Source organism: Sceloporus undulatus, chromosome 6, assembly GCF_019175285.1.
Source record: "Sceloporus undulatus isolate JIND9_A2432 ecotype Alabama chromosome 6, SceUnd_v1.1, whole genome shotgun sequence".
NCBI lineage: Eukaryota > Metazoa > Chordata > Lepidosauria > Squamata > Phrynosomatidae > Sceloporus > Sceloporus undulatus.
Genome location: NC_056527.1, coordinates 120737059 through 120755136, shown reverse-complemented (window position 1 = coordinate 120755136; position 18078 = coordinate 120737059). Strand labels below are relative to the sequence as shown.

At 46.0% G+C, this 18078-nt stretch overlaps 1 protein-coding gene across 3 annotated transcripts in view; it reads left to right on the top strand.

The window, feature by feature from the left end:
* The window catches only part of HK2 (hexokinase 2), a 36462-nt gene extending 19892 nt beyond the window's left edge, over window positions 1-16570 (top strand). For all 3 annotated transcript variants that reach the window (XM_042476275.1, XM_042476274.1, XM_042476273.1), the window contains 17 exons: window positions 2513-2675; window positions 2996-3144; window positions 3747-3866; window positions 4235-4330; window positions 5223-5322; window positions 5499-5682; window positions 6875-7030; window positions 7155-7388; window positions 8063-8367; window positions 9206-9354; window positions 10521-10640; window positions 10845-10940; window positions 11071-11170; window positions 11271-11454; window positions 12201-12356; window positions 13127-13360; window positions 13468-16570. In XM_042476275.1, the coding sequence (XP_042332209.1) occupies window positions 2513-2675; window positions 2996-3144; window positions 3747-3866; window positions 4235-4330; window positions 5223-5322; window positions 5499-5682; window positions 6875-7030; window positions 7155-7388; window positions 8063-8367; window positions 9206-9354; window positions 10521-10640; window positions 10845-10940; window positions 11071-11170; window positions 11271-11454; window positions 12201-12356; window positions 13127-13360; window positions 13468-13612 (2691 nt within the window). In that variant the 3' untranslated portion in view covers window positions 13613-16570. The remainder of the gene's footprint in view (window positions 1-2512; window positions 2676-2995; window positions 3145-3746; window positions 3867-4234; window positions 4331-5222; window positions 5323-5498; window positions 5683-6874; window positions 7031-7154; window positions 7389-8062; window positions 8368-9205; window positions 9355-10520; window positions 10641-10844; window positions 10941-11070; window positions 11171-11270; window positions 11455-12200; window positions 12357-13126; window positions 13361-13467) is intronic.
* Window positions 16571-18078: the final 1508 nt, after the last annotated feature.

Genomic DNA, 18078 nt, shown 5'->3' with positions numbered 1-18078 from the left:
GTTCAATGTTCAGGTTCCCCAAATTGGTGCAATAAAGCCACAGCACTGAGATGGAGTTCTAGCAGGCGCAGCTGACATGCCACTCACAACAGCCATTTTGAAAACTGTTTGTTTGTTTGTTTTGGTATGGCTACAATTGCAGAAGTTAATGCATAGAAAGAAGTGAAAACCCTAAACCTCAATTATAAGTATTTGTTGTGGCTCCGCTCTGGGCCTCACAAGAAACTCCAGCTCCCAGAATTCCATAGCCTTGGGCCAGAAAGAGTTAAACCGGTGCCGAACTGGGTTATTTCTCCAATGTGGATGCAGCCTGTGATTGCTTCAGAAATCTGTTTTGGCTGGGTCTGAGAGAGAGCATGCAAGGGATGTGCAGCTTGTTTTGCAATATGCCCTCATGCCTTTCCCATGAATATTTCCACTGCTTCCTGATGGCTCATTCTTATGTAAGCAGATACATTTTTTTGAGTCTGCTCCATAAATCTCAGACGCCTGAAAAGAGGAGAAGCCCAAAGTTAACACAAAGTTGACAAAAAGCTTTATGTGTGATCTCTGCGCCTTTAAGGTGGGCGAGGTTTCCTAAATTTGCCATGCCAGAAAACAGCCATATGGAAGAGGAATGTGTGTGTGTCTGAGCAAATGAGCGTATGCGCTTTCAAGTGCTTATGGTGACCCCGGAATATACCTTACAAGGAAACGCTAAGTTGTACTGAGAATTAAAAAGATGGGAAGCACGTCTGTTGTTGAACTAACATGTGGCTGGCAATCCAAGTTGCCCTTTCAAAGCAATGTCAAATTCCCCGTTCTTATGAAACCTGTCGGATTGGGTGGAGCACTTCCAGGAAATGCTCTCTCTTGCCACAGTCACATCCTCCTCCTATTTCTCATTCAGATTGCCACAGGGTTGTGAAAGCCAGCGGTAGGCATGGCGTCTTCCAACGTAATCTGCTGCTGCCCCCTGCCTGCATTTCTCTCCTTCTGCACATGAATTAAAAGCCCAAATGTTGTTCTCTATGTAGTAGTTCGAACATTGGATGACAGCTCAGAAGACCAGGGTTTGAATTCCCACTCAGCCATGGAAACGCTTGGGCAAGTCATGCTCTCTCAGCTTCAGAGAAAGGCAAGGGCAAACTTCCTCTCAACAATTTCTGCAAAGCAAACAAACCCAGGAGTCATTCACAAGTTGTTGGTTTTTAGCGCAACTCTCCGAATGTCGTGGGACCTTCTTATCCGCTGGGGCTTGGTTCCAAGGTCCGCCATGGATAACAAAATCTATGGATGCTCAAGTCCCGTTAAATATAATGTCATAGCAAAATGGTGTCCCTTATATAAAATGGAAAAAATCAAAGTTTGCTATTTGGAATTTACGGGATGCTTCTTTTGAATATTTTCAAACCATGGATGCTTGAATCTGTGGATAAACATCTATGGATCAGGAGGACTGACTGTAATCTCACTCATGCATTCTGGGTTTGTTGTCCACACTGAGGAACCACATTTCTGAGCATCTGTGAGTTTGGTTGCTCACATCTGCCATTCTTTAAAGAAAAAGAAAAATCAAATGTTTTTTTAAAAAAATTAAACATTTTTTTGTAAATTTAAATTTTATTTTTAAAAAGCCCTGGGGCTCTCCTCCCTCGGAGCCTCACCCCACTTGCCCCCAGCTCTTCAGCATTGGAAAGAGATGCAGGCCAATGCCGAGGCCCTGTTTCTGCCCAAATACAGATGTTTGAGGAGCAGTAGGGTCACCCCCCTTTAAGGTGCCATCTGGCGCGATCTGCGACTCCCTTGTGGCGCCATTGGGGTCGGAGTGGGGATGGTGTCAAAAGCATTTAGAGGCTTGATTTGGCCATTAAGCTGGGCAAACATGGGTGGCCAGCTCTCCAGGGTTCGTCCCAAGCCTTTCATCTCCCTCCATTGCATTTTAATTTAGCTAAAGCTAGGTAATTCAATGAAGCCCTTCCATAGACTGGGATCTGGCAGCCCCTCTGTCTGGACTGTGCCACAGAGGAGGCTAATGAGGGCCTCTTGGCTGGAGGCCACCTTGGCCAACATTCAACCAAGGAGAGGGATACCTTTTGTTTGGGGTCCATGGGGTCCTTTGATGGCTCTGTGCTTTCTAAAAGTCTCCCTCTGGCGGGTACTGATGGTTATGATCTTTCCCCCATCAGTTTTTGTTATGAAGGTTTGCAATGGTGTTTGTGTGTTTTCAGTGGTAAGATATCTATTGTAGGATTGTGAAACGCTGGACTGGCTAAAGCAAAATTGCCCTCTGGATTCTGCAGACAATGGTCTTAAATAGGTCCCTGCTGGCTAACGTTTTATGAAACCCTCATTTTTAAAAACCAGAAGTGAATGTCTGAAACATTTTGCTAAAAAGGCATGTGGCAGAGCGATCCTTCTGCCATGGGGCTCCATGCAGAAAGTGGAACTTGCAGACTGAGCCCTTGAACCTTTGCTTCTCTACTTTGGTGGTTCTTCCAAATTCTTATTTGCTTTTCTCTTTTCTCCCCAGATTGACAAGTACCTCTATCACATGCGGCTTTCCGATGAAACCCTGCAAGAGATCTCAGACCGGTTCCGCAAAGACATGGAGAAGGGCCTTGGGGCCGACACCAACCCTACGGCCTCCGTCAAAATGTTGCCCACGTTCGTGAGGTCTACCCCGGATGGAACAGGTAGGAAAGCATATGAGGAAAGGAAGGATCTTTGTTTTCTAAATCTCAGCTCTAGAATGTGTGAGCTGGTAAAACACGAGTGTATCTCTGAGCTTACGAAGAGTGCTTTTCCTGTGAATCAGTAGGAACAGTTCTGTGTAAGCACTGCTCACCTTTTTAAGGAGAGATGCCAGGTCTTAGCCAGCATAGCCAAAAGTGGGGAGCACTGGCAGTTTCAGCACAAGATGTCCATCCACCACCTTGAACTGCCCTATAACTGTATATTATTTTTATGGTTGGATGGATGAAATAACCTCTCTCCCTCTTCTTTCCCATCACAGAGGAAGGAGACTTCTTGTCCTTGGATCTTGGGGGAACAAACTTCCGAGTGTTAAGAGTCAAGGTTGCTGACAATGGCAGCAAGAAAGTAGAAATGGAGAACCAGATCTATGCGATTCCAGAGGATCTGATGAGAGGAAGTGGCACACAGGTGAGCTGGGATGATGTGTGAGACGCCTTCAAGTCAACTGGTCGGGAACGGTGATGCCTCTCAGTTTAGTCCATGGCAACAGTGTGGAGCCACGCAGGAGACTTTGGTGGTCCAGATACAGCGCATAGCCTTCTGTTCTCAGCCCACTGCTAGGCCACAAAAGAGGCAATTGGTACAGTAGCTCTGAACCAATGCTGGGTTTTTGTCTGACCTTTCAAGGGTGGTGAGCTTGTTGTACCTTAGGTTTGTTGTTGTTGTGTGCCAGAGAGTCATTTCTGACTTATGGTGACCCTAAGGGTTTTCCAGGGCTGAGTGCATGAGACTCATCCAAGGTCCACTAATGAGTTTCCATGGTTGAGCGGAGAATTAAACCCTGGTCTCCAAAGTTGTAGTCAAGCTCTCAAACAACTGCACCACACTGGTTGACCATGCATCTTAGGTCGCTCCTTTACAATCTGGATTAAAGCCCAGATGGATTCACTGCTCCAGTGATAGTCCTCAGCTCAGGAAGAGCATTGAGGCATGCTGCAAGTACCTAGTTTCTCCTGTTGCTGTCCCTGGGAGTGTTCCTTACCATGCGTCTGTTTGTTTCCTACCTTCAGCTCTTTGACCACATTGCTGAATGCTTGGCCAGCTTCATGGACCAGCTGCAGATAAAAGACAAGAAGCTTCCCCTGGGCTTCACCTTCTCCTTCCCTTGCTACCAGACCAAACTGGATGAGGTCAGTGAATTTTTTTACCCTGCTGGGTTTGAGTTTTTGGGCTTTTGGAAAGGATGCAAGAGCTCACATAACTTTGGGGGTCTCCTTATTCAAGTGTTGGCTTCCTATGTTAGTGGGGTGGTACATCTTCTCTAGGTCTTGGTCTATAAGGTAATGATCCATATCTCCAAAATGAGCCCTAGTCTGGCATTCAACAAGGAGGCCTGGCTGATGGAGGGTGTGAAGACAATGGTTGGGTGTTGAGAGAGGTACTAAGAGGGGAACACAAGAACTGCAATTAATATGAGAAACCTGTAGTTTATGGAACACTGTCTCATCCTTGTTTGGATGAGGATCTTTACCCTTGTGCTTCCCTTCTTCCCAAACAGAGCATCCTTGTTACGTGGACCAAAGGATTCAAATCCAGTGGCGTGGAAGGGAGGGATGTGGTTTCCCTCTTGCGCAAAGCCATCAAGAAACGAGGGGTAATTTCAAATATTCTTTCCATCCTCCCTTCCCAGAATTGTTTCTTGTGAGCTTGAGTAGAGATGCACAATCCTTTTATTGTGAGCTGGTATGGCGGAAGCGATGTTGGTGGTTGAGTCCTACGTTTGCAAGTCTGCAATGTTGCTTTAATGCCAGGCTTGGTTGCAGGGGCTGGCTGCAAAAGAGGCTGAAGACAAAGGCAACCATTTCCACCCCCCAAAAAGTGTCTGTAGTGAATAGGACAAGGAGCAGACAACAGACACCACAATTTCTGGGGAGAATGTACTGAAAGCTAACTAAGGGCGAGAATCACATAGCCCATTGGAACCCCTATTGATCTCCAAGCCTTCAATGCTCCCCTATTTAAAAAATCCAGCTAAGGGGGAAAATTTTTGGTCACAAATGTTCCAGAATGGTCAAACATGATGTTTTTGGGATGTTTCCCCACCCAAAACAGCAAGAAACCATTCCAGAATGCTGTGCATGGCAAGGGGTTGGATTGGATGGCCCTTATGGTCTTTTTTGGTCTCTGATTCTATAAGGCAAATACGAATTATGCTATGCCACTTCTAATCTTCAAAATGGCAGCCATGCCACCCCAAATCTCTGGAGATACTGAAAATGAGCAAGTGGGACACTGTGCTGCATAGTATGCCCATTACTACTGTATTTTACAAGTTGCAATGACTCCGCTCTGGCCCCTTAAACATGAAGGTGTAGGAGGCACTGTATCCTCCTTTAAAGTCCGTAGTCTGCATTCTTTGAGAACCAGAATGTGGCTTCATCTTCACTGGCACCGCTTGACCCAGAAAAAGATGTGGATTATCCATCAGGGGAAGGATGGAAACCAGTTTGCCAAACTCACCGTACTCTTACTCCTTGTGTTCCTAGGACTTTGACATAGACATCGTTGCTGTGGTGAATGATACTGTTGGGACAATGATGACCTGTGGATACGATGACCACAACTGTGAAGTTGGACTAATTGTCGGTAAGATTTAACGTCCAGCCAGGAGGAGGACTAGGAAGATTTGCTTCCCTCTTTGGAAAATGCAGATGTGTCTGGATTTTATGCAAAGCAAAAACAGACTCATGGCAATGGAAGGATCTTTATTTCCCTTTCTGATTTTTCTTGGTGTTTCTTTCTGTCTTCGTCTCCCAATGCAGGAACTGGTTCCAATGCTTGCTACATGGAGGAGATGCGCCACATTGACTTAGTGGAAGGGGACGAGGGGCGCATGTGCATCAACATGGAGTGGGGAGCCTTTGGGGATGATGGGGTTCTGAACGACATCAGGACGGAGTTTGACCGGGAGATTGACATGGGCTCCTTGAACCCCGGCAAGCAATTGTACGTAGAAAACCTTCAGCTGGTTGCAGCCATCATGGCTTAAAGATTACCTTTGGGGATGTGTCTTGTCTTTCTTGCATGGAAAGGTCCTGCAATGCTTGATCGACTGATGAATGCAAGCAGGTGGGGCAGTGAGTTAAGCTACAGGTGAAAGGAACTTAAATGGCTGAGCAAGTCCATTCCTGCAGCCCTGTTTTCCCCAAAGCAATGGATAGAGGCAGGGAGACCAAACCCAGGGCTGTATCAGTCACGCCTTGCCCTTGCATGTTCTGGCATAAGGCACCGTCATGTGCAAGGAGCCAAGCACATTGCAAGGTTGCAAAGGGGCAGGAGAAAGGATCAGAGTACTGGAGCCACTCCCCTGAGGGCAAAGGATTGCTTGTTTGATTGATTTATATCCCACTTTTCTTTTCTTTTCTGCAATATGGGACCCACAACAGCTTACCATGCAGGTGATAACGAAATACAGTGGTACCCCGGGATACGAATGCGCCGCCTTACGAAATTTCCGGGTTACGAAAAAAATCCATAGAAAAAAACTGTTCCGGGTTACGAAGGTTATTTCGGGTTACGAAAAAATTTTTGGTGCTTTTCGGCGCTTTTTCGCACGAAATTGCGGCTTTCGCTATTAGCGCCTATGGCTTTTTCGGCTTGCGAAAGCTTTCGGGTTACGAACGCGGCGGCGGAACGAATTAAATTCGTAACCCGGGGTACCACTGTAGTTAAAACAATAGATGGTACAAAAGTATTAGAAAATTAATTAAAGGTTACTTTGTTTGGGGCTGTTTAGGAGAGGGGGGAAATGAACCCTGGGAGAGACCATACCCCACTTTTCTTTTCTTTTTTGCAATATGGGACCCACAACAGCTTACCATTTCTCCATCAAGTATAGCAGCTTGTGCACATGAGCATAGATCTGTGGAGGATATAGCCATCAGTGGCCACTGGTCAGTATGGCAATGTATCATCCCCACAATCAGAAACTGTATCAGTTGCTGGGGAAGTTGAGATGGAGGGTGCAGTCGTGCTCATGTCCTGCTGTTGGGCTTCCCCTTGGAGCAACTATATGGTTACTGTTTGAAGTTGTTGGCCATGGTTTTGGTTTTGAGGGGCTTGGACCAGCACCAGTCCTCCATCTCATTGCTGGTTGCTCTGCCCACTAAATCCAACCTCTTGCTCTCTTGCATTGCAGATTTGAGAAGATGATCAGCGGCATGTACATGGGTGAGCTGGTCAGGATCATCCTGGTAAAGATGGCCAAAGAAGAGCTTCTCTTTGACGGGAGGCTCACTCCGGACTTGTTGACCCGGGGACATTTTGAGACCAGATTCGTCTCTGCCATTGAAAAGTGAGTGACTAGGCCCAGGGCAGAAGAACACCTGAAAATGACCAGCATCCAGACGGATGGCTCACACGTGCATGCACTACAGAAGGCCCCTTTTTCACAAAACTGTCTTGCTTGACCCTTGCAGGGAGAAGGAAGGCCTGTCCAAAGCCATGGAGATCTTGACCCGTCTGGGTCTGGAGCCATCCCACCAGGACTGCATTGCCATTCAGCGCATCTGCGAGATCGTCTCCACCCGGTCGGCCAACCTCTGTGGGGCGGCTCTTTCTGCCGTCCTTCGCCGGATCAAGGAGAACAAGGGGGTGGACCGGCTGCGGACCACCGTTGGGGTGGATGGTACCGTCTACAAGAAGCACCCCCAGTAAGTCAAGGAGGAACCGGGGGGGAAAGAGTGATATTGGAAAGCAGTAGGAAGACTGGTATGGCTAGGAAGGGGTCCTACGTTGCCCCCAAGACATCCTGGCCAGGATGACCAGATGTACTCATCACAAAGGAGAACAGGACACTGTAAAATGTAGGACATTATATACCAAATAAGGTTTGAATGTGAGACATGTCCTGGAAATGGAGGACATGTCTGGTCACCCTGCCTGTGGCCCATTCCTGGAGGGAGAGGGGTTTCATCGTGTCCAGATTTTACTTTTCAAGGGCTAATTTCAGAAATATACAGATGGCATTTCTGCAAATTTTTATGGCATTCTGGAAGTTTTCTCATCCAATGCCACCCACCTCCAAGGAATTGAAAAGCAATGAGTGCCACAACAAATAATGCAACAAGTTGTTTTCTCCAGATTTGACTGAGATTATTTTATTTGGGGTGGAGGGGAAACCATACATTCCAGGGATGATTTTGTTTGGGCAGCAGATTGGTGATTTTATTTGGAATTATGTTATGGGGGAGTGGGGGGATAGGGAAAAGGGGCCTTTGAGGGAGTCTGGTGGGGATCTAGGTCCAGAGAAGACAATCTTGGGGTGCATCTGGTTGTCCACCCCATTCCTAATGTCGTCTTCTCCCTCCTCAATGCTCTGTTTCAGTTTTGCCCGGCGCCTACAAAAAGCAGTGCGCCGCCTTCTTCCAGATTGTGAAATCCGCTTCATCCGGTCAGAGGATGGAAGTGGCAAAGGGGCGGCCATGGTGACGGCCGTGGCATACCGGCTGGCAGCCCAACACAAGGCCCGGCAGGAGATCCTGGATCCCCTCCGTCTGAGCCATGAGCAGCTGATGGAGGTCAAGAGGCGGATGAGGCAGGAGATGGAGCGAGGCTTGGGCCAGGAGAGCCACCCGGAAGCCACCGTCAAGATGCTGCCCACCTACGTCTGCTCCACTCCGGACGGCACAGGTGAGGAGCAATGTTATTCTAATATTTCCACTCTATCCCACTTTGGTCAGGCCTCACTTGGAATACTGTGTCCAGTTCCATTACAAGTTGACCATAGAGTCACATTGGAGAACCTAGAAATGCCCAGAGAAGTGTTCTTTCCAGGAATCAGTGGTGGCAAACCTATGGCACGAGTGCCAGAGGTGACACTCAGAGCCCTCTCTGTGGGCACACGCACCATCATCCCCACACAAGAGTTCACTAGAGTTTATCACTAGAAAGCCAGAGGGACGCAGCACTTTGCGATAAATAAGTGGGTTTTGGGTTGCAGTTTGGGCACTCAGTCTCTAAAAGGTTCGCCATCACTAGTCTCGGTCCTCCAGCATGACCCTATGGTCACTTTTGGAGATGTATACCATAGAATTGCTCTGGAGGACTGAGAAAGTATAATGTTGTCATGACATATCAAAACCCATAAAAAAATCTAGCATGCACTCATCCATTAAAAAGACTCCATGCAACCATTTAATTGTCAGTAGCCTGTTTTTTTGCAGTTTGCCTGGGATTTGTAGCTTGTTGATGCACTGGCACTTGCTGGCAAGGTATCTTACTAAAAATCCCAAGTTTCCATAGAAGGGAGCCATGGCAGTTAAAAAGTGGGATCAAAGTTGTAAAAGACCAAAATTTGGGGGTTTGTTTTTAAAACTGCTGTGAGCTTTTATTTGTATCTATTTCCATTTTTAATGAGCTGACTTGCATCCCAAGGCAGGGGAGAATGTGGGTTATATAGGATATCAAGAACAGCCTGGTGTTGTGAAGGGAGAAAGCACTAAAAGCTGGGGCAATTTGTGTGTTGCAGAAAAAGGGGACTTCCTAGCCTTGGATCTCGGGGGCACGAACTTCCGCGTGCTGCTGGTGCGAATCCGCAACGGGATGCGACGGAGTGTGGAGATGCACAACAAGATCTATGCCATCCCTCAGGAGATCATGCAAGGGACAGGAGATGAGGTGAGTGAGTCGGAGCGGAGGACCTTGAAAAGCCACCCTGAATCCCATTTTGGGCAAAATACAGGATATAAATCCAATAAATAAACAAAGCAAGCAAGCTAAAGTTAAGAGGTGAACCCCTTGGTTTGCCTGCAGGACATCTGTGGCACCATGCAAGAGCTGCTTTTGGGGCACAATGTTCTCTTTTGCAAAAAAAAAAACCTTCCTTTAAGCCTCACAAACTTGTATTTTAGTGGCCTTCTCCAAAGTCATTCAGAATATAGCCTCTCCTGTCTCTCTACAAATCTCCAAGTGAGACTTTCTTTGGAATCTGAAGGAAGGTCTCAGAGATGCCTAAGTTCTAGGCATCCCAAGAATGAGCTGACATCTGGATCTCTTTTACTTTGAAAACAGGAGTTGTATCAGCTCAGGAAATTGGAGATTATTTTGGGTTTTTTATAAAAAAAAAAACCAGCCCTGTAGTATTGTAAAGATTGGAGATGGGAGAGTTAGTCGAAAAGGATGAACTGTCTCATGAACAGAGCCGTAGCCACATTAGTCTGGAATATCACTCTGCAAAGGGACCTTGTGGCACCTTTGAGACTAATTGTGCAAAAGAAGTTGTTGCATAAGCTTTTGTAGACTTGCATCTGAGGAAGCAGACCAAGGTCTAAAATACACTGCAGGTATAATCCAGTTTGAGACCGTTTTAACTGTTCTGGGAATTGTAGTTTATTGTGAGCTCTGACAGAGAAGGCTAAATATCTCACAAAACTACAATTACCAGAATTCCCTAGCATTAAGCCAGAGCAGCTAGAGCATCTCAAACTGGATTATTTCTGCAGTTTGTTAGGTCTACTTCCCCAGAAGTGTATGCAACAATTTATTTTGCGTCATTAGTCTCAAAAGTGCTACAAGATCCTTTTGCAGACTGATTTTCCAGACTAACAGGTCTCTCTTTATTAAACAGTTCATCATTTTGTACTAGCTTTCCCATCTCTAGTTTTGGACCCAAGTCTACGAAAGCAACATAAGATGCATAAGCAGAAATAGGATCTATAAAGGCACAAATGGGTAGTTAAAATGTCTACAAATGCAGCAATAGGAATGGATTAAAATTGCATTGTGAAGACAAAGGGACTGTGCCTCTTCTTGGGCAGGTTTGACCAAGCTCTTTTGCCTTGCAGCTCTTTGACCACATTGTCCACTGCATTGCGGACTTCTTGGAGTACATGGGGATGAAGGGCATCTCCCTTCCCTTGGGCTTCACCTTCTCCTTCCCTTGTCACCAGAACAGCCTGGATGAGGTAAGCCTTGGTCACCTTCCTCCTCTTCCTCCCTTCGTCTTCAGGAAAGTAGTTGGCAGCCCTGGTTCTTCAGTTCTGTCTCCACAAGAGACTTCTTGGGACACAGGTTGCTGTGTCCTTAGTGCTTTATATTTCACATTTGTTTCCTCTCCGCTCTCCATCTCTCTTTCCCCATCTCAACTTTTCTCTCTTGGGTTTCTGAAGGGAATTCTCCTGAAATGGACCAAAGGTTTCAATGCCACGGGATGCGAAGGGGAAGACGTGGTGGGACTCCTGAAAGAAGCCATGCACAGGAGAGAGGTGAGTTTCCCCCCTGTTGCTATTTATTTAATGCATTCTGTTAAGCTCCCCCTTCTCTCTTCATTTCATTATATCCTGGCTTTTCCCTAATACTTGGACCTTATTGTTTTCTTTGTTTTCTCCTTCTCAGGAGTTTGACCTGGATGTGGTTGCTGTTGTGAATGACACCGTGGGAACCATGATGACCTGCGGCTATGAAGACCCTTATTGCGAAGTTGGGCTTATTGTTGGTAAGATGTAAAAGTGTGAGATTATTATGTCTTGGTCAACCTTGTGCCTTCTGTGCAATGATAACCTCCATCCTGACCCCTGTTTCTTCTCAACCCTTAGGAACTGGAAGCAACGCTTGCTACATGGAGGAGATGAAGAACGTGGAGCTGGTGGAAGGGGACGAGGGGCGCATGTGTATCAACATGGAGTGGGGTGCCTTTGGGGACAATGGCTGCCTGGATGACTTCCGGACGGAGTTCGACGTAGCGGTGGATGAAAACTCCCTGAATGCAGGGAAGCAACGGTGAGCAGGAGTCGTTTGGAGAGGATTCCCTGTCTCCCTGCCTTGCTTTCCTCCTCTTCTTTCTTTCTTCATCAGAGCCACAGAAATGTAGACCAAGAAGGGTATACTCTGAGCTGGACCTGGCTGTAATTCCAGGCATCTCCAAGACTTCATTTAATAGCAAGAAGTCAATGCTCAACATTAAGGGAAAATTGTTAATGAAGATATTTTGTTCTGACATTAAGAAAACAAAAATAATGACCACAGATGATCTATGTAATTGTAAAGTAGATGATGAATGCGTTGAAATATTCAAGACACGTCCCATTGCCAGACCATTCTTACTGTCGAGAAATTTCTTCTAATGTTCAATTAAAACCTACCGTTGTGTAAATTAGAACCATTAGGATGGATGATACCTTCCGGGCAGCAGAAAACAGGCCTGCCCTCTCCTCCTCTCTGCAACAGCCTTTGAGATATTTAAAGTCTTGAGTTTGGGGAAGACTTGGGGGTGACATGATTGCCCTCTTTGATCTGTGACAGCCTTTGAGATATTTAAAGAGGGCAATCATCTCACCCCCAAGTCTTCTCTTCCCCAAACCAAACATGCCCACCTTCTTCAACCTCTCCGCATAGGTTTTGTTCTCCATGCCATTCATACACGTTCCATGCATCACCCTCCCTGGACTGGCATCAGTCCTCTCTGCATTGAGCTTTGCACCTGGCCAGGAAACATCCCCCTCTGCCTTTTCCTTTTCCTGTCCCAGGTATGAGAAAATGATCAGCGGCATGTACTTGGGGGAAATCGTCCGGAACATCCTCATTGATTTCACCAAGCGAGGGCTACTCTTCCGCGGGCGGATCTCCGAGCGCCTGAAGACCCGGGGGATCTTTGAGACAAAGTTCCTCTCTCAGATTGAAAGGTGAGTAGGAGTGAGCCGGAATGGGCCCCATGTGAACCTAATAGATCTGCACTGGCCAAAATGAAGGTGGTAGTGACCTTAGCAGAAGTAGGCATGGCTGCTCTGACCCCTTCCAGAACTTGGCTGGGCCATTTTAGAGCCCCATGGCCATTCCTGTTGGGATGGTGCTTAAGACATGGTTTGTAAACTGCAACAAAGGCAATTGATTGATTGGATTGGTTCAGCTATGGCCTGTGTTTGCCCACCATCAGTCTCTATTAATGTTCAGTTTGTTCTCCATAGCTATTTGCTGCCACCTGGCGGCCAGAAAGATGATCGCCTTGTTGTGCGAAGTTTCCCTGCTGCAAACCTTCCATTGTATTTTGTTCTCACATGTCCAAGGCAAATGGTTTCAGTTTTTCTCCTTGCTAGGTGTGATTTGTGAAAGCTATTACAAATCTTTTTTAAAAATGTGTTTGTGTTAAATCAAACAATTTACTTTCTTCTGTACAAAATGCATCATTTTAATATATGTTTGTGCAGAAAACAGCAGGGGAAGCTGGTGGTTCCCATGTCGGTGGGACAGTGAACCTATGCAAGGTTTTAATTAGCATTAAAGGAGCTCTGAAAGTTCAGGACCTTTTCTGTGCTAAGCATTTTTCTTAGCTTAGCTTTAGCTTCCAAAGTCAGGCAAGGCCAGGGCTACTAAGACTAGGAAGGCAGGATGGACAATTCCGCAAGATGGCTGACTACCATTTCCTGAGGCTCTCTGCTCCCTTCTGCCCTTCCAGTGACCGCCTGGCTTTGCTCCAAGTCCGTTCCATCCTCCAGCACCTTGGCCTGGAAAGCACATGCGACGACAGCATCATCGTGAAAGAAGTGTGCACCATCGTGGCCCGGCGCGCGGCCCAGCTTTGCGGGGCAGGGATGGCGGCCGTGGTGGACAAAATCCGAGAGAACCGGGGGCTGGACTTCCTCAAGATCACTGTCGGTGTGGATGGGACCCTCTACAAACTCCATCCCCAGTAAGTCCCTTGATCCCAGATGCCTGAAATGATCCAGAGAGGGAGGGAGCTTTGATGGAAAAAAGGAAACGCTCACCTCTTTTCTTTCTCTCTTCCTTTTTCTGTAGCTTCTCGGCAGTCATGCATGAAACCGTGAGGAAGCTTGCTCCCAAATGCGACGTGAGCTTCCTCCAGTCCGAGGACGGAAGCGGCAAAGGGGCGGCCCTCATCACGGCCGTGGCGTGCCGCATCCGGGAAGCCGGCCAGCATTAAGTTGACCGTGGCTGGAGAACTGGGTCTCCCTTTCCCCAAGACCCACCTTTGTGGGCGTCCCTCCTTCATTCCTCTGGGGTCTCAGGCCGAATCCTCATTTCCCTCTTTTGCTCCGAAGACGCCAACAAGGAGACCCAAGGCCTGGTGTCTCCCCTACAGAAGTATTCCTTGGACTCTTCTGCATGCCCTACGAAGAGTACATATCGAGTCGAACCCTAAAAGTGTCTCTCCTCCCAACTCCAACACAAGTGTCAGCTGTAACCTATGGCAGTCCCCACGCTGTGTCTTCTGTAGATGTGGCGGGCGGTTTAAGACGCCCTGCATTATCCCTTTACCTCCAGGAAGGACCCATCTTGGTCCCTCTCCAAACCTTAGGACCAACAGGAACAGGAATAAAATATACACAAAAGGGATGGAGAATGGGCTTGAAAGACCAAGATGATGTTTCCATGAAAAGCCAGGGCATCTCTCCTTTTCAAAGCACAAAGGATGCTCCTTTTCAGGCCTGCAAAGTTCACAGAGGGATACTTGGAGTATATCCACACATTTATAGGTCTCTGATACTCCTTTGATAGCCATGTATTTCCATCTCGTGAAATCCTGGGATTTGTAGCTTAGAATTCCATTGCAGCATTACTGCAAAATCCCAGGACTCCATAGGATGGATCCCTGGAAGTTAAAGCGGCATCAAGGTGATGCAACTGTGGCTTTCAAACCTGGGTCTTCCAAGTGTTTGGGACATGCGACTCTCAATAGCCCCAGTCAGTTTTGTCTACAATTAGGGATTTTGTGGAGTGAAGTTCAAGATCCCTGGGCTTGACTTTGCACTCTCAGTATCCAGTTTGGGAGAATGATGTAGTTTAAACAATAACTCCATGGGATTTAGGTGAAGATGCTTCATTGATTTGGAAAGCTGAATGTGTGCCTGGGATTTCCAGGGCTGGAAGGGAGATTGAGGCGGTTGGCCTGTCTCCTAACTTGTCCTACCCTTTTAGATTCAGATGCATCCCACAACGATGTGGATGTGTGGGTTCATGTGTAGAAAAGCCTGTCCCTTTGGCAGCCGGCATCCTGTTGCCCCTGCTTTCTGCTGCTATTGTAAATAGACGAAGAGAAGTCATCTCCCCCAACACTTTCCCCCACAAAAACCTTGCAAAGCACTGTCTTTATCCTGGTCCCGAAGGCGAGGGGTCACTTATTTTCCGTCTGTGGAATTGCACCGTCACTTGACCTCACATCTGGCATGCTCCTGTAGAAGAGATCCGTTGCAAAAGGGAAAAGTGTGTGTTTCTGTACATAGAAAAAAAGAAGGCAGGGATTCTGTGTGTGTGTATACTATTGCCAGTATTTATGTTTAAGCAGAGAGTAGTTTGAAGGGTAACACTTCTTCTTTGAGAAACCAAAATGTTTGAGGTCGGCTCATTGGGACGTAGGCTGAAAACGGCGTCTGGAAGTATTCAGAAATTTAATTTATGGACTGATTTTCTGGGCAGTTGGTTAAACTTTTAGACTTCGCCTGGAATTAATGACTATAATGAATTTGCTGCAATGGGAAAAGTCGAAACAGTATTGTTTGGTGTTTCGGTGGTTAAAATCATGAATTTTCCATTTGTTGCTATGAAAGTGGAGAAGTCAGGCCAAGAGAGTCTTCTTCCAGCATATTTTTCCAAAACTCCATTCTGAGGAATATGATTTGCTCATGGCTCAGAAAGTAACGTTTTAAATTTTATGTCCAATTCAGAATAAAACCAATTGAAATACAGAGTCCACCACCGACTCCAAATCCATCCTTGTCTTGGTCATATTTGATTCCTGTTGGAAGTCAAGTGGAGTTTTGCTTCCTAGCATTTGCAAAACTAAGATTTAGTAATAGTTTTCTTTCCAGCTTCTCGTCCAACAGAAATCAATGCATTAGCCCCATCCCTTAAGTGTGCCTACGGATGAAATGGGGGAATAATAATATTAACAACAATATTTAATTGATCGCCCGCCTTTCCCTGTGGATTGAGGTGGGTTACAACAAAAAGGGATGTTGGTGAACTCTTTGTCCCAGATGCTTCCAAAGGTATTTTCAGTCTTGTTTCCTTAAGTGACGTTTTCAAAGACAGCGGCTGGCTCACCGCTTTGGTTTCCTATTGCAGTCCTCACTGTTTTGTTTGGTCTTCAATGTGAAGAGAGAGAAAGGAGGGTTTTTCCTAAGGGAAAGTCATAGCTGGGGTGGAAAGGAGGGGAGAATAGTCCCAGATTCCTAAACTGCCGACCAAGCAGTTTGTATTAATAAAGAGAAGGAAGATATTATTTTTGGTACCTATTCAATGTAAGGCAGTGCCTGCTGGCGATGTACAAAATACGTTCTTTGAGTAGGCTGCTGCTATCAGTTTGAAGGGATATATTTTTGTTGTCTATTTTTTTAATCTCTATATCTATATTTATATAGCTTGGAATGACTGAAGAACCAAAACCGTATCTCCGGCAGCGAGGTCTGGATTCAAATTAAAGCACATTTTACCTTTCCTCTCTCCTTTTAGTAAATTGTCAAATGTGTGCAGTTTTGTTTTGAAATGAAAAGCACCAAAACTGCAACGAAGGTGACAAATTCTGAAAACTGCACATTGCAATGAAAATCTACGTTGCGCAAACCTTGACATAAATTTGGTGTGTTTTTCAGTACAACAGGAAAAGAAGCTACTTGCGCCAAACAATTGTACTGGTTTTACTGGAAATCATGCTGGAAATGATGGGAAACACCCATCTTTTTGATGTATTGTCTCGTGGAGAGAGGGATAGTATTTTTTTCCTCCAAAACTTGAATACGAATAGTTGCCAAGATTGTACCTCCTCTGGAAATGAATTTGTATTGTGCCGCTTATGAAATATGTTCAGTGAAAAATCTTTATTTTGCCATGATTGTTTATTCAAAAGGGAAGAAAAGAGTAGTAATAAAATATATTTTCTGTGTGACCGTTTGGATTCGGATTCATTGCAGCTATTCCTGAATGTAAACAAGTTTGAAGGTCTGAACACGTTTGGCTGAACCCATGAACCATGGACAGAGTCGGCCTGAATAGGAATAGTCACATGTGTCCATCTGGCCCATTGACCGCTTTGGTCAGTGGCGGTCAGAGGCCTATTGCCGGGTGGCTGGGAATCATACATTCCTCCAGATGTGGTTTGACTACAACTCCCAGCATTCTTCACTATGGGCTATGTCCCTATCTTCAAAGATGGAAAAGTAAGACCCAAATTATCACCCAGTACACCTGAAATTAATACCAAGAAAGATCCTAGATCCTATGAAAAAGACAGTCTGCAAGCACTTAGAAAGGAATGATGTGACCACTACAAGTCAACATGGGTTCCTCAAGAACAAGTCATGCCAGACTAATCTGGTCTCTTTCTGATAGTCACAAGCTTGATAGATGAAGGGAGCTGTGCGAATATCTTGATTTGAGCAAGGCCTTCAACAAGGTCCCCATGTTAGTCTTGCAAAGAAGCTAGTAAAATGTGGGTTAGGCAATGCAATTGTTAGGTGGGTTGACTATGTTGAGTATGCTTATCCTGGAGAAGAGTAGGTTAAGAGGCGATGTGTAGCCCTGTATGTTTGTATGTGAAGGGGTGTCATGGTGAGGATGGAGCAAACTTGTTTTCTGCTGCTCCAGAGAACAAGAGATGAGCAACAGATGCAAATTGCAGGAAAAGAGATTAGAAAGATCTTCCTTATGGCAAGAGCTGTATGATGGTGGCATATGCTGCTGCTTTGGAAATTGTGATGGAGTCTCCTTTGGAGGCTGGGTGGCCATTTGTCCCAGGGAGGGCTTGGATGGTGTCTTCCTGCATGTTACAAGTTGGTTCAATTGGATGACTCTTTTGGTTCCCTTCCTGCTCTAGGATTCTATGATTCTAAGCCTTGTTTCACTCCAGGAGGTCTGTGCAAAGATCTCCATACCGGAAAAATAAAATGCATGGCAAAAAGTGAGGACACCAGATGGCACTGCTGCCCTTTCCATTAACATTGCAGAACCACCGAAGGCATCCTTCTTCCTGGGCTGCTTTAGCAGCTCTCAGAGCCATCCCAATAAGGGCAGAGACCTTCTGAACCATGAGTTCTCAGCAGCTTATCTCCTAAAATTACACAGAAATGGAGTCCTAGCATAAGCCTGGAATACAAGAAAAAGATACAACTCAGTGTATTGGGAGGAAGAAACCAGGATGAGGCCAAAAGTAGTGGTTGGAGGAGTGACTCCAGTCTCTCCATTAACCCAAATGTAAGGAGCTGTCCGAGGTTCGGGACCCTAAGCCCTGTCCAAAATCTGCCCAGTGCCCTGGATAGATCCTAAAAAGCTCAGCATGGATTGTTTTATGGACATGGGTTCTATTGTGGATGAAGCTCTGCTGAAAATGGTTTCCTGCATCCCTTGTTGGCAGAACTCTGAATTAACCTGGGACTCTTATTTGTGCCCAAATGG